Genomic DNA, 14,930 nt, shown 5'->3' with positions numbered 1-14,930 from the left:
TGCAGCCACAGTAGGTCACTGTATCATTAGGCTTATGATTACGCTCTCTCTCTCTCTCTCTCTGTGTCTCTTTCCCTGTGTGTGTGTGTGTCGAGCAAAGCCTGAGACCGTGAGGTCAAAAGCTCACAGTTTTCCGAATGGAAACTCACAGACATAGATACTATTATAGAGGTGTGTGTTAAAGGCTGCAAGCTGTCTGAAGGCAACAAAGCCTCTCTTCACAGAGGACATACACCAGGTCAAGACAGGATCTGCTTTAAAAAAAAACACACACACTTTCTCCCTGTCACTAAACGGGAGGCACAGGGACCACATGCATGAAGGCTCCACACAGTATGGAGGTAAATGGCTTGTCTGTCACTTTTTTCTGGGGTCAGTCTGCGCATGATTTTTAGTTGAATGTTTTCTGTAGTTCACACAATCATGGCCAGCACAGTAAGAGGACATCTGACATGAGTCTCAAGGCCAGTTTGGCCGTATCATTTCGAAAATGGCTGGTGGACACTGACAGTACAACAACAGTAAGAACATGCCGATCAACTTTTGGCTTATTTCTGGAAACAGGATCACTGACTTCAATAAACATCCAGCTGGCCTACAGGTGAACATGGCACGCGTCCAATAACAAAACCCTATAAACCGCATGTGCCTGCCTACAACAAGTTCACACCTCCGTCTCAAAGGGTTTGAGTCTCTCAGGGTGAATATCAGTTCACACAAGTGAGGAATTCACTGTTACTCAGCGGATGACAACTTTCCACGTTGCCGCGTCGCTTGAGACACTGCCGCTCATGAGCATTGTACGAGTAATGGCTGACATTTCTGCGAACCGTCATGTGAAATACGAGGTGGGTATCGCACATGATGTTTTAAGTAACACCCGCACAGTGAGATGACCCTCGCAGATTTATGGTGCTGCTTTTAGATTTGTGAAATGGATTCTGAAGCACACAAATCCTGCAGTGACCTTACCGCAGACACAAAGACTGGACTGTTTTCCTCCTCACTCCTGCTCTGTGCAGGTCTGCAGCCACAGAGATTGTTGCTTAAAATACAATTGTTCAAAAGCTGCTGCACATTATGTTAACAAGGGTTAGTTTTTCAGTCCAGTTGAGTTTTTCGTAGGAAAAAGGTCATTTACGCCACTGGATCTTATCTGCAACCATATTCTGGAGAAGAGGGCTATGCTGTGGTTGCCTTTTGAATAATACCTCATAATAAACCACATAGGAAAAGACAAGTATGTTTCTGAATGCATGTTAAGTTAACACAGGGGCCGTGTGTTTTGACAAATGTGGATTGGATTTGTGGCTCAAGATCTTTGGCTCTGAACCTCATGCAAACATTTATTTAGGCATTGGGGCCAATTTACAATTCCTCTTCCAGAGTTTGTTTGTTTAAGCAAGTATGTTATGTAAATAGGTCTCATTTGGGGTTGACTGCCTGCTTATCCTGAAGGGCTCCACACATCAGACTTGACTTGATATCTTGCCAAATGCTGTAATATAATGATGTCTTCATATGGGATTTGTAAGTGTATGACATGAGAAGTCATGTACACAATAAGTTTGAGATTCAAGTGGATGGGTGTGAGAACATAGCTGCTAGGCAAAGGTAACAGGGATGCAGGGAACAGGGAATACAAGTGCATAAATCATAACAGAACTGTACATGAATAAAATTATACATTATAGCAACAAAAATGAACTTCAGTGACTATTATAAGGTCAGCAAACATTCCAACTTTCAGAAAATCCCAAGGTTGTTCATACCTCAAGAGGAGTGGATTTGTGTGGGTACAGTCCAGATTTATAGCAGCTCAAAATCCACAAATAAAATCTTGCAGCCTGTTCGGATAAGGACACACTCGGATGCAAAAAAAAAAAACCCCGGATCTTTCCAAAAGCAAACCAAAACACACTGGTAGCCATACAGTTTTTAAAGGATCTTTACATTGATGCCGTCTCTGTCAGTCTGTGGCTTTTGGTTCCACTAAAACTTTTCAGAAAAGTGTGCAGCACTGAAGCAGTGTTTGGCTCAGTAGTGAGAGTGCACAGATACGTGTTTGCCTCAATGATTTGAGTGAAAGTGCTTTGACATCGGACCTTGGATTCTCTCCCCAGGTGTTCTGTGGATCGAGAAGATGCGCGACCTTGTTCCTTTGAGGAGCTCCAGCTGCGGCCTGACAAACAATCTATCACACTGCAAATCTCTTTGGACATGTCCAAGGAAGTACGTCTGTCCCACAACCTGATGTGTTGGAACACATGGGCGGTGCTGCCGATGATGGGAAGTTGTAAACAAGCCCGGAGCTGTCAGTCAGGATCAAAGTCACATCGGACAAGCATTTTCAAATCTCTTTTACAAAGCGTGACCTCATTAATCACACAGATGTTCGCAGCTGTCCTGACATGTCATTATCTTCTCCCTCCGTAGAAACTTGTTAGCCTTAAAGATGACACACTAGCTACTCCTGCTGACCCATGACACATGGCTGTTTGGGCCCAATTAAGAAAGAAGAAGACAACAACTGAATGACCTGCTGCCCGCTGGGTGAATGTTGTCCCCCCATGGCCCCCTTGTAAGACTTTGGTCCAACTTCAGATGTTTCATGTAGAACATTATAGAAATATGAATATACTTGATCAATGTTTCCTAAAGTTATTACATGGGGATCTTCTGTTCAAAGATAACTCACCATTGTGACCCAATCCACAAAGTAAATTGTGACAAGAGCAAATGTGTCATTTCTGATTGATACATTTTATGAGATGAATCAAAACTTCATATTATATAAGTTATTTAAAACATATACAAATAACTGAAATGAATTTGCTGCACTGGGTCATCTTTCAGGAAATAATTAATATAGTGTGTTTACTCATTTAAGAAAGTTGCTTATGATGTGTTGATATCTGTTTTTTTATTATCTGCAGAGAAACCATGGGCCAACTGTTGCTTCTTTTATAGAGGCAAGTAATATTAATTGTTCATCAAATATCAAACTATTTTCTATTTTGTTTTTGCAATGTATAACCGACCGTTCTTGCATGTTTTGAAAGCTATCGAGAGGTCACACTGTGTTGGATCACGGAAAACTGAGAGAAAACGCTGTGGAGGAAATTAGTAAGGTAAGTAAAAAAGAAATGATGTGACATGTATCCTATTTTTTTTATACAGCACTAGACTTGACAACTGTTAAAACATGGAGACATACTTTGTAAGCTATAGTAAATAAATGACAGATTACTTTTCATTCCTCATGTACATGCTCATGTTGATGCAGTGTGTTCAGAAATACACACAGGGCAGGTGCATAAAAGACAATTATTATAATAAATGAAATGTACATGATGTAAAGAAATGGATGTATGCCCACGATGCACATGGTGGATGTAGCATTAAAGTCTTGTCAGTTATTCTTTCAAGCTCATTTTTTATCCGCAACAGTTGAGCCTTCTGCAGCCTGGTCTCACTTAGAGGTGCTTTCCTGACCACCTGGACAACATACCAGACAGTCCGTATAGTGACTCACTTAGATGTTCAATGCCCAGCTGTACAACACCTGCAGAGATCTGTGCTCTCACTTAGAATACCAGCCACATGGTATTGTGTCTTGTGTATTGGACAGAACAACTGAGCCAAAGCAGATGCTCTGATCTCCTCTATCGCAATTAAAATGTAACCATTTCTCATTATAGTCGGTTAAAATATCTGTTTCATCAGCAGGAAAGTAGTGCCTCACAAGAAGCTGAGCAGTCTAATCTAAAGAGTGATGGGTGGAGAATGAGGAAGAACGACTCATCCTTTGAGGCCAGTAATCACACTGACTACTAATGTAATCACAATCACTTTAATCTCTTCCTTTTACCAGAGAGAGAAATAAGAGTCTAAGTAACAGTAGCAACCTTCATTAGCTGAATTTCGGCCAGTTGGATTTTGGATTGTGACTTTTCTCCTTTCTCCTTTAGACTTACATTTTGGTCTCTACAAAATCCTGAGGGAAATATCTGTCTCTTCTGTTGCTAAATGTGCTTCTATGCCACTACACATTAAATCTTTACTTTCCTTTTCATGCTGAGAAAGTAATGTGGACTTTTTTATTTATTTATTTATTTTTTTTTACTGCCTGCACTGACCAAAAACCACACCACGAGAGCTGAGGGAGTAAACATAAATGTTAAAGTTGGGGTCAAACAACTTAACGATCAGCTGTGGATTCAGGTGAAATCTCGACCTGTGACTCACATTAAATATAAAGTCAATGCAGATGCAAATCACAATCTAAAGCATTTAATTATCATTGCAGGCATTTTCTAAAGCAAATTAGTTTTTTTCCCCCGTGTTTAATAAGGAAATGGAAGGTTCTGAAATGGCAGATTTCTCCGTGACTCAGTCCTTGTGCATTTCTCCTCAATGACATCTGTAGTACATGTGTGTTCACATTTCCTCTTGATGTAGTGTATGTGTAGCAATAAAGTGCAGCCCAGTTAATGTGATAGATATCCAACACCTTTCTCAAAGATACAGTAACCCCCACCTGACCACCCTTCCCCTTTCCTTTCCACCCGCAGACACTTCATGGTCCTGTGCTGTGGAGAAGGAGAGCTCTGTTTCACAGGTCATGTGACATATAGGTCAAGGTCTGCTCCTTGACAACAAGTACAGTGTCAAGGTTCAGGCCACATCTCACGCTGATCCACTGGCACGGTTCTTTTAGAATGCCAGCCTTTTTCGAGTAATTCTAGAATCTTAATAACTTAAAGTTAAGAAACACAAACACCAAGTGAAACATGGCATCACAAGGTAAAGAATAGCTGCAGCTGTAGCGGAGAGATAAAAGAGTTCCCAGCTTGGTCCTAGGACTGAAGCCAAGACAATCTGCTTTGAAACATGCTGATGAAGCTGAAAGTCTCTGCAGGCTCATGTCACCAGGACATCTTTAATAGATTCTGATACTCATAAAATTGGCTCTAATCTATGATCAGACGCTACACATAAAAAAAAAAACGATAAACATGCATACATTACATCCCACAGTGATCAAAGTAAAATAAGCCTTTATCAGAGAGAAAGCACAATATTAAAGGTCTAAGCTTTCATGGAGGTATTTCTGATCCAAAGGTTCACTGAAATAAATTTTTAATTGGATTGAAAATACCACATAAACATAGGTTCCCACATTATATTTTATAACATGTTCCGATCTGCACACCGCTTTCAGGTCTGATGCTAATAGCAATGCAGGAATGTGTATTTTTATTAAAGAGTGCTTAACTCTGTCAATACCTGCCATAGAAAATCATATTGATTTTCTTTGCACACTTATTCCAACCACATTCAAAAGGGCGTGTTTCACTGAGGGCAGCTGTGTTTGGTTTGTCGAGCTGATTTGAAGATATTATTATTTTAACGCTGTCATGTCGATGTGTTTCGGTGAAAACTCATTTGCTGTGGCCAACTTCAGCTTTTTGAAACATAAATTGGTTGGTCCACTTTGTGGCCCTAACTGACAGTTACACACTCAACAACTATTAACTGTTGTTAACTGTTCATTTTGTAAAGGTATTCTTGGTTTCTGCAGGACACTTTTGAATGACATGGCTTATTCATTCAAACTCACAACAGGGTCCAAAGCAGTCATTGTATTTCTCTAAGCCTCAGTTTTACATAGAGTTAAGTTCTCATTAGTGAATGCTGGCAACAAAGAAATTAACAAACAAACTCATACAGTTAACATTGTAAACATTGTGTAGTTTAGGACCGACTAATGTCACTGTATTTAGTCACCTGCTTCACCTGATGTGACCTAAAGACAGGTAAAGAGATAACGATTTATGACTCTTCTTTACTTGACTGTGTAATTTCACTAAACTGCACCACCTACCTATAACATCATCAACATCATCACCTTTCTTTCAGTGTTAGACTACAAGTGCAGCGTTCACTCTAGCCGTAGTCTGTGTGATGGGATGGGAATGGTGCCGTTTGTCTGCACAGTGAACCTGCCGGGGGGTCAGAGGTGAAGCTGAACCACCACTCCTGTCCTCACATGAATGACCTGAGGGAAGGCCAACAAAGAGATGAAAAGGGGGGAGGACAAGTGGAGTGAGAAAGCAAAATGAATGACGGAGCATTATTGTGAAAATCCTCACTCCTCACTGCACTTTTACTTTTCATCAAGAGTTTTGGCTGCACATGAGCTGAAGGAATGCACCACAGGGCAGCCTTCAGGCTCATGCTGACTGCACAGTTCCCCTCAGCATCGTCTCCTCACCCACGTCCCGACATGTCCACGTCTGTCCAGTCTGTATGTATCCGAAGCAGCATCATCTGTGGGAGGATGTTTTCCCACTCAAAGGAGAGACATCATTGAATAGACGCGTGTTATTTAATTTGCATATGAATTCTAAGGCCAACCAGATGTGAGACTAAAAGCAGATTTCTTTAGACATGTGGAGACAAATGACCTCGACTGATGCCAATCCATCTGCACAGCGAGTACAGAGGAAGTGTTTGGCCTCCTCATTACCGCAGACAATGAGATTAATAGCCCTGCAGGTCATGTGTGGACATAACAAAGTTTGCTCCCGTCTGTCCAACTTTCCTTTACAGCTGTGGAAGCTGCAGGTTGCAGAAAGAGTGGAAAACTCACAAGTTGAAATGTGGTTCACTTAGAGATGCAGCCACAAGATAAAGATACTATTTAATTTTACAAGAATGACTTGTTCAGAATCGCAACATGTAATTTAATCAGTGGCTATTATATTTGTAGAAAACCCTTTTGCACTTAGGAGAACTATGACTTGGATGAATGAGAATATACATCCCCTGGGGACTCAAACAATCCTCTCACCCACACCCTTGATAATATCTACACACATGCTACAACATTTTTAAAAAATGCTGCTTTTCCATAAGCTGTTTCCTTTCTATGCCTTGTGAAAAACATTGGCTTCCAGAGTTAGATTGTAAGGGTTGTAGCTATTAGCGACCTGACCACAGACATATCTCTTTGAGTAGAAGTTAAGTTCTTATTGTAAACATTTTTTTAGGAATAGAAAGACAAATTGGTGCTCATGATGAGCCAGAGGCACATATTCTCTTCTCAGCTTCACTATAAAGTGAACTAGAGTGAATTTCCCTCTTCAACAGTTGTCACTTTGTTCCAATTTTCCACTTGGCACAGATAAGCCCATATTCACACATGTACGAATATCTACGAAATACCAACACCCCATTTTCTTCATTGTCACACACCCTCTGATACACACACCGTAAAAAACGGAGAGCAATAAAAAATTAAGGTGATCATAAAAGGCAGATGTGGGGTACGTAGTGGTGCAGTGGAATCTGTAGGTTGCTGGTTTTCTTGAGATTTCCAGTTTGCTCCCACAGTCCAAAAACATGCAAAATTGGGGATTACGTTAACTGGATGAAATAAAAAAAATTGGTGTGAATGAGAGTGAATGGTTGCTTGTCTCTGTATGTTGACCCTGTGATGGACTGGCAACCCATCCAGCTCCCCGTGATCCTCATGTCGAGAATAAAGTGGTAGAAAATGGATGGATGGAAGACAGATGTTGCAATAGGATAGACAATTAGACTTGGCTTCTTGCCTCCCATGAGAGACAAAGATAATACTGCCATGGTATATGAACGTATGCACAATAGCAGCCCGTGCTGAAAAGTGCAAACAGTTTGGCCCTGAAGGCTTTCCACTGTGTAAGCCCATAGAACCACATATTTAAACCAAGAGTGATAAAAGATATCATTTTCTACCAGTGAAACAATTTATAACCAGGCTTTTCTTAAAAAACACTTCAGCTCAGAGACACACTCCAGTGTGGTGTTGCACAGTCAGTGCATTCTCTCCTACTTTTAGCACCCTAAGTACTATTGTAAGGCAGGACAGCTGACAAATTATGTTTGACTTACGTTCAATATTTCCACCAACTCAAAAGGTTATCCCTGCAGCTCTGGCAGCCTTAAGGTGAATCACATCCTCTCAGTTTAACAAAACCCTCTCATCCATATGCTGTTTTCATAACGGTCCACTTGAAGAAACACTGACTGACTGCCAGTGAGAAGTCCTCACTGTGTTGACTATTATTCTACTCTCTACAGGGTGGGCTATTTCATTGGAGGTATCAAATGATCACATATTCTGCTTTCCCTTGAGTGGAAGTAGTGGTGAAGGCATCAATGAGCCACTGTCGAGGTGAAGGACGCTCACACGCAACCAAAAAGAGGCAGCTGTCAGTCATCCACAAGATTAAACCACCTCAGGAATACTTCATCTTTGGTCAGTTAAAGATTGTAAAGGTTCAGTGTGTAATATCAAAGAAGTTTTATTGGCATAAGTTGAATATAGCAGGAAGGACTGAACAGAGGAGTTCTTCCATTACAATATAATCTACAGTGACACCATTAGATAGCACTGATCTTAGCCAGACAAACTCTATTTCAATTACAGGATGTACAACACAATAACGTGTGAGCTCATTTTACCACCTGTGGGTAGTATTTAATACTCAGTGCTTGCTCACAGTAAAGGGTTAACAGAAAAAGAGCTGATGACCAAACCCATAAGCCATTAACGCTCTTCATTTACACCTGGCATCATGAAAGAAGCTCTTCAGTCATGACATGTTGAAAAATACACGCCAACATCTCTGCCAGGGGGGGGGAGAGTAGTCCTAATAGTTGTAGGTGTGGTTGCAACTCTGAGTAAGTGTTTTTGCACTAACAAGACCTTCTTTTTTTTTTCTTCAACTTTAAATGAAGGCTTGGAAAGCGTAAAAATAGGAGAGTCTGTAAAGATCTGCTGCAGCTGCTGCTGCTGCACCACAAACCAGAGGCAACACCACCAGCTGACTACAGGACGGGCCTTTGGGAGAGAGGTGGGACACCCTGTGCTCACCCTACAGGTATCGATTCCTGTGCTGCAGGAATGATATCCAGTTGTGATGTTATTATTGGTATAAGTTGTATTATTGTAATATCTTTTTATGCACACACAACTTAACCTTAAAATATTAAGACATACCCAAAATTGCAAAGTAAATTCAACCCATTCAGCATTATTAATAGTTAAAGCATTGTCAATTGTAATTTAATGCATTTCATACATCTGTGGTCATGTGTAAAATATACTTAACCTGAAGCCACAATAATTGCTCATGTTATGGAAAAACTGAACTGCAGCACCATCTACCTACAAGACCGAAGAGAAGCAGGTACAACCAAGACAAAATGCCTGCCATGAAAACATTTATCCAAACCAAACTCAAGTGACTATATTCATAGGGATCATTCAAAATATCCCTTTAATAAAGCCTCAAACTTTACCAGTATAGTATACTATAGTTTGTCTTATTAATTAGCGAGCTGTCAACGAGTTAAAGTCAAACATGTGTATGTAATTCCCAAAAATGTCTTGAATAAATCTGGCATCACCAATTTCACAGCAGATATTTGTCAACATGAAACGGTCTCTACAAATAACATTAATAAGTTTTAAGAGAGCCAGGGTTGTGCTATTGTTCAAGTGTAAGGGTAGGTCACACTCAATACTACAGAAAAAAAAGTTTTTAAACTGGATACATTTCCTGTATTTTGTGGGTGTGTTCTGAGTGAGTGATAAATAATTGGATTGTCTAAAGGTGGCCCAAACCTTTTGCACAGTACTGCATGTAAAAGAAGAAATCTATTGCCAGTGAAAGAATCAAGGCAGAGTCACTTTGATGAATGTATTTAATGAAGAGTGGCGTGAGTGGGAGTGCTTACACTGCTGTTCCATTACATCATTTTGAACTACAGGTCATTGAATTCATTACTTTGTTAGGCAACACAAGTGATTCCTTTCAAATACAAATATGCAAACAATAGGAACCAATGGAAAAAACGTATAATACAAAAGCACAATATGGTAAATTGGTCAAATTATAATCATTCCTCCATGCGTACAAGTACCGAGAGCACTTGGTGATCAATACCATCAACATGTCATTACATCATGTAGCTACAGTAATGGATGTGTAGAATAATCTAAATTGGTTACAGAAAGTATTGCCCTCTTATGGCAAGAGAAGGTTGATTTGTAATTTTGCAGGACATTCTTGAAAATAAATAAAATTTCATTTCAAGTAGCAAGAGTGTTTTAAAGAGTATAATAACACAAAAGAAACTCCAAAGACTCATAATCGAACCTTTCCAAAAATAGGAAAGTCATAAAGCTTACAAACATCATAATATGTATTATACAGTATACCTATAAGGCTTTACCAACCTAAAAAAGGGTTCAGGTTTTTAGGTGAAATAATGTCATCTGTAACTGTAAAAGTAAAACCAAAAGGAATCTCAAGTTATTTTATTTTCAATTGCTGTTTTTTTTTTTTTTTAAATAAGTGACAATGTCCATCTAAAGTTCAAAATGCTGTTGTGTCACCAAAATCCTTGTTCCATTTGGTGTACATATGAAGAGTGGTTGGGCTAACACTGGGCTTGATTCGCTTCAGGGAATCTTCAAAGTCTTTCTTCCTGATGTTACGCATCTGTGAATGCACACACAAGCTCAACTATACAGATAAATACTTACTAACGCAGTGATGAATATGACACAATGAAGCCAATGTGTCATATTCCTGGTATTTTACAATCTCACCTCATTAGCAGCCATGCATCGGACCTGGTCTGGTCCCAACTCTGTGTAGAAGAAATTTTACATGAAACCCAAGCAAAAAAAAAAAAAGCCCATTATATATATGCATAAACTTGACAATATGAGTAATAGAATAATGTAATGATGAGGAAATACCTCTTATTGGCCCAAGTGCAGCATCTTTAGCTAATGACGTCAGATCGCTGCCTGAATATCCTGCAGTCTCTCTGTCAAATTACATATCGAGGCATTATACAGTAAGGTACAGTAACAGTAAAATAACTTTGTAAAAGCTGTGTGACAGGATCATTTAAAACTCACTTTGCAAGATAGGACAGCTCACTTGTGCTCAGTGGATTCCCATGCCTTCCCAAAAGATTTTTCAGCAGTGTGAGTCTTGTCTGGTACACGGAATATAACAAAGTATAAATCGATGAAAAGATTTTTTTTTAAAAATCCAACAAAATGACCTTTATGACTAATCCCACAGTAAATACCTGTTCATCTGGCAATGTCACATAAACCCTCTTTGCAAATCGCCTGTTGATAAACATAAGAAAATTGTGGTAACCTTGTACCAACAAATCCAATAGTGACTGTATTAGTATAGTAACTGTATGTTATACCTGAGGACAGCTTCATCAAGCTCTTGAGGCCTGTTGGTTGCTCCCATTACAAGGACTCTATCATCTCCTCCTGATTGCACCTACAACCAAGAGGTACTGCTGTCAAAATGACACCAATGACTGACACACCCAGGTCATGATCAGATTACAGTGGCTGCTCTTACCCCATCAAACTCAATGAGGAACTCTGTTTTTAAACGACGAGAGGCATCATGTTCTCCCTCTCTCCTTTCACAAAGTAAACTATCGACTTCATCTGAGAGTCGAAAGCAAACAAACAATTAAAGGTTTATTCATAAGTTGAAATCAGGAGAATACAACTGCATAAACAAAGTAATACATACCGATAAAGATGACAGAGGGCTGTAATTCTCTGGCAACTGCAAAAAGTGCTCTAACAAGCTTCTCACCTTCTCCCACCTGTGATGGAGATGATGGCAGAGGTTGAAGAAATAATTGGACTGAATTTAACCTCATGTCACAGACCTACTCCACCAAAGCAGACCATTTTAATTGTTTTTCTTACATATTTTGAGGTCAAACTGGCTGCGCTGATGTTGAAGAATGTTGCATTTGACTCAGCTGCAACTGCTTTGGCCTTGGAAAAGGAAATAATAATTATAATAATGTTAGTAAATCAACATCACTGATGAAATCAGTATCAACAGCTACAGGGAAATTAACCGACAGACAGGTGTTCCTTGAATTAAGAGATAGTTGTTGAACATACCAGCATGGTTTTCCCATTTCCAGGTGGGCCAAATAAAAGCAGACCACGTGGAGGAGCTCTCAGGCCAGTGAAGAGCTAAATGGCAAATGGAATGAACATGAAAACCTTGGATAGATATGGAGAGCAAAGACATAATGTGTTAAGTGGTTACCTCTGGTCTTAAGGCAGGCAGGATAACTATCTCTTGGAGTGCTTGCTTGGCCAGATTCTGTCCTGCAATGTCTTCAAAGGATACAGCTGGTCCACTACAACAAACAAGAGCAAACTACTTTAACTGCATACTTTTTCATTTGAATGTCAGTGACAGAAGTTGTAAAAGTATTGCTTCTGCATACCTGTCAATGATTTCATTTAGAATCAAGTTGGCCAACTTGCTGTCCACATTCTTGAAGTTTCTCATATCTCTCTTCTGTGGTTGTTTCAATGATGCAAGTTTTCCATTTTGAGCTTTTCCCGCCCTTGGGGTTACCTTGGATGGGGAAAAAATATCCAGATAGAATTAACATTTCATCAGAGGGAAACATCTTGACATCACAAGTCTCACTACACTGTATCAGCCCCAGGGAACAATGTGGCTACACCCAATATCATTATGTTACAGGCAAAATAGTGCTCCATTAGGATTTCTTTATTCAATCACAGTCGTCTCGAGCAGTGATGAGCCAAGGATGCAGTGAGGTGTGACTCTGCATAATAATAATGTCAAGGATTAACTTATTTTTATGTAATATGTGTAAGTGGGAAGGCAATAACTGTCATTAACATTGTAACTTCTTCAAACACATTTAATTCACCTTTGCATCAGAGGCTCTAGTTGGGGGTCTGACAGCAGTGTGGGGCCTGATGTTTGTGGAAACTGTGGGCTGACTTTTAGGAGTAGGCTTTGGCTGTGGATGGACATGATTTAAAGTCTTCTTGGGTTCATTCTTCTTTTTAGATGCCAGTGTTGCCTCTAGAAGATCAAAAAAAAAAATCAATATCTTCAGCTTAAAAAACATGAATAATAATATTATAGTAATACCAGTGAGCAGAGAAAGACATCAATAGGCATGGGACAAAATCAAAACTTCCTCAGATATTCTGACCAAAATAACAGTGACAATATGATTGCCTAAAGTATGCTTTAAAATATTGTTTCTTTTTTGGGTTAAATATGTTACTTACATTAATAGAAAAATATGTCATTTAGGACACATGCTTTTACTGAAAACATGTGGCCAACTTATTGTGGATGTATTATTGTGTATCATCCTATCATATCATATTATATTTTATGTTTATGTTTATAATACTTTTTTTTGTATTGTATTGCTGAAATTGCTATACAATTTCCCCTTGGGGATGAATAGAGTATTTCTATTCTATTCTATTCTATAAGACAGACAACCAAGATGACACTACCTAAAAGAGCAAGTCTGTCTCTTGCCATGGTGAGATTGTTGATCATTTTATCCTGAAGTCGCTTTGCACGGTCATATTGGTCACCTGCTAAAAAAACAAACAGACATAGAATATTAGGCTTAATCATGTCAACAGAGCTCATCATGTGTATCTGAGGGTTTCTTTGCAAATTACCTGGTGCCGTGATCTCTACTGCAATACCCTTTTCAAGCTCAGCAATCCCTTTCTTGTACCAGTGCGCAGCCTCCCCCTTCTCACCTGTCATCAGAGAGGACGTGGTGTTTACCGCTGTAGCTGTCACACAACACCACACATCGGTTGTTAGCTCATAAACACGACAAACAAACCTGTATCATCTTCGTCAATCCTCAACGCCTTCGAAATGTGCTCAAACGCCTGTTTGTGGTAGTTTTTAATAACTTCGCCGCTGTCTTTGCTCTTACTAGCATTCATTTTGGCCGACAATACTCCCACGACACGGTCTCTTGCTTCTCAAAAGTTCGCCCAAATACGAAAGTGGGTGCGGTCAAATGCAGCTCTTTAAATATCTGCATTTATTAACGCTTTGGTTCGCAGTAAATGATACAACAACAACAGCTATATATATATATATGTAATAATGGCTCCTCATCAATACACAGACGTTCCGCTTCTAACTTCCGTTTTCCGTTTCAGTGTGCGCCCTCGATATTAGTCCCCCACCTATGTGTGGTCAAAACAGGAGTGCATCCGAATTTAGGCTTTTATGGCGATATAATAATAATCATAAACGTTGAAAAATAGTAAGGTAAATAATAATAATGATAATAATCTATGACAAAAATATGAATTCAATTTTTTTTTTCGGGCCCACCTCCAAGACCAACCAGTGGCCCATTATTGCATACTTTAGGAATCACTGGATTAATTTAATTTAATGGAATTCAATTTTATTGGTTGTGGGTGCTGAGTCAGTGTTTTCTTTGCATTGTTGTTATATATCCGCATTTCTCCTAAAATGTTCATTTATTTTCGAGAATTCATACAACAAAACACTCCTATTTTATAGTGAAATACTGACCGTGTTCTATTACTTTTCTCCCAGAATAAAAGAACTGAGGCAGATGGCAGATCTAAGCAAGGTAGATCACAGGCAACGACATGAGTACAGTCAGATTGGTGAGTTCCAATGATGACTCAGCATTCGCAACTGCCTTTTCTGGGAAAATGTATATGTTGTTATATGTGTTATTTTAATGTCTCTAGTCATTCTATACAAAATCCGATTCACACTCACACTCTCACGCACAGTGTTGCACTTCCTGGATCTTTTCGCCAATCAAGTTATATTTACTAATCCAACAACCAATCAGAATGCTCTGACGTCGTTGTGATTGCCCTGTCAGAAACGCCCCTTACCTGGCTCGACAGACAAACCAGTAATCATCAAAGCCTGACTGTGACAGGTCCCTGTTGTTAAATATCAGCACAGAACAAAGACTCTGTACTGAATTTGTGCCTTTCCAATTTT

General features: G+C 39.5%; 1 protein-coding gene and 1 long non-coding RNA gene across 3 annotated transcripts; one reads left to right on the top strand and one right to left on the bottom strand.

Moving 5' to 3' along the window:
• The first annotated feature begins 7,735 nt into the window (after window positions 1–7,735).
• On the top strand, window positions 7,736–14,570 carry LOC122781491. The gene is made up of 3 exons (XR_006361804.1): window positions 7,736–8,305; window positions 8,788–8,903; window positions 14,505–14,570. It is a non-coding gene; the product is annotated as an uncharacterized LOC122781491 (long non-coding RNA).
• Window positions 9,739–14,857, bottom strand: spast (spastin). Of its 2 annotated transcripts, none has more exons than XM_044045173.1 (16): window positions 14,819–14,857; window positions 13,595–13,714; window positions 13,421–13,507; window positions 12,814–12,971; window positions 12,355–12,488; window positions 12,171–12,264; window positions 12,020–12,094; window positions 11,816–11,887; window positions 11,634–11,709; window positions 11,454–11,545; window positions 11,290–11,369; window positions 11,161–11,203; window positions 10,985–11,064; window positions 10,820–10,890; window positions 10,667–10,707; window positions 9,739–10,556 (listed from the first exon to the last, which is right to left on the bottom strand). In XM_044045173.1, the coding sequence occupies exons 1-16, from the start codon at window positions 14,844–14,846 to the stop codon at window positions 10,431–10,433; spliced, it is 1,377 nt and encodes a 458-aa protein (XP_043901108.1). In that variant the 5' UTR covers window positions 14,847–14,857; the 3' UTR covers window positions 9,739–10,430. The 2 variants fall into 2 exon arrangements, with proteins under 2 accessions (XP_043901108.1, XP_043901107.1); XM_044045172.1 differs by lacking the exon at window positions 14,819–14,857 and adding an exon at window positions 13,768–14,101 and having other exon boundaries at window positions 13,595–13,678.
• Between the last annotated feature and the right edge of the window lie 73 nt (window positions 14,858–14,930).

The sequence above is a fragment of the Solea senegalensis genome, linkage group LG15 (genome assembly GCF_019176455.1).
Source record: "Solea senegalensis isolate Sse05_10M linkage group LG15, IFAPA_SoseM_1, whole genome shotgun sequence".
Lineage (NCBI taxonomy): Eukaryota > Metazoa > Chordata > Actinopteri > Pleuronectiformes > Soleidae > Solea > Solea senegalensis.
This window is presented reverse-complemented; position numbering and strand designations above follow the sequence as displayed.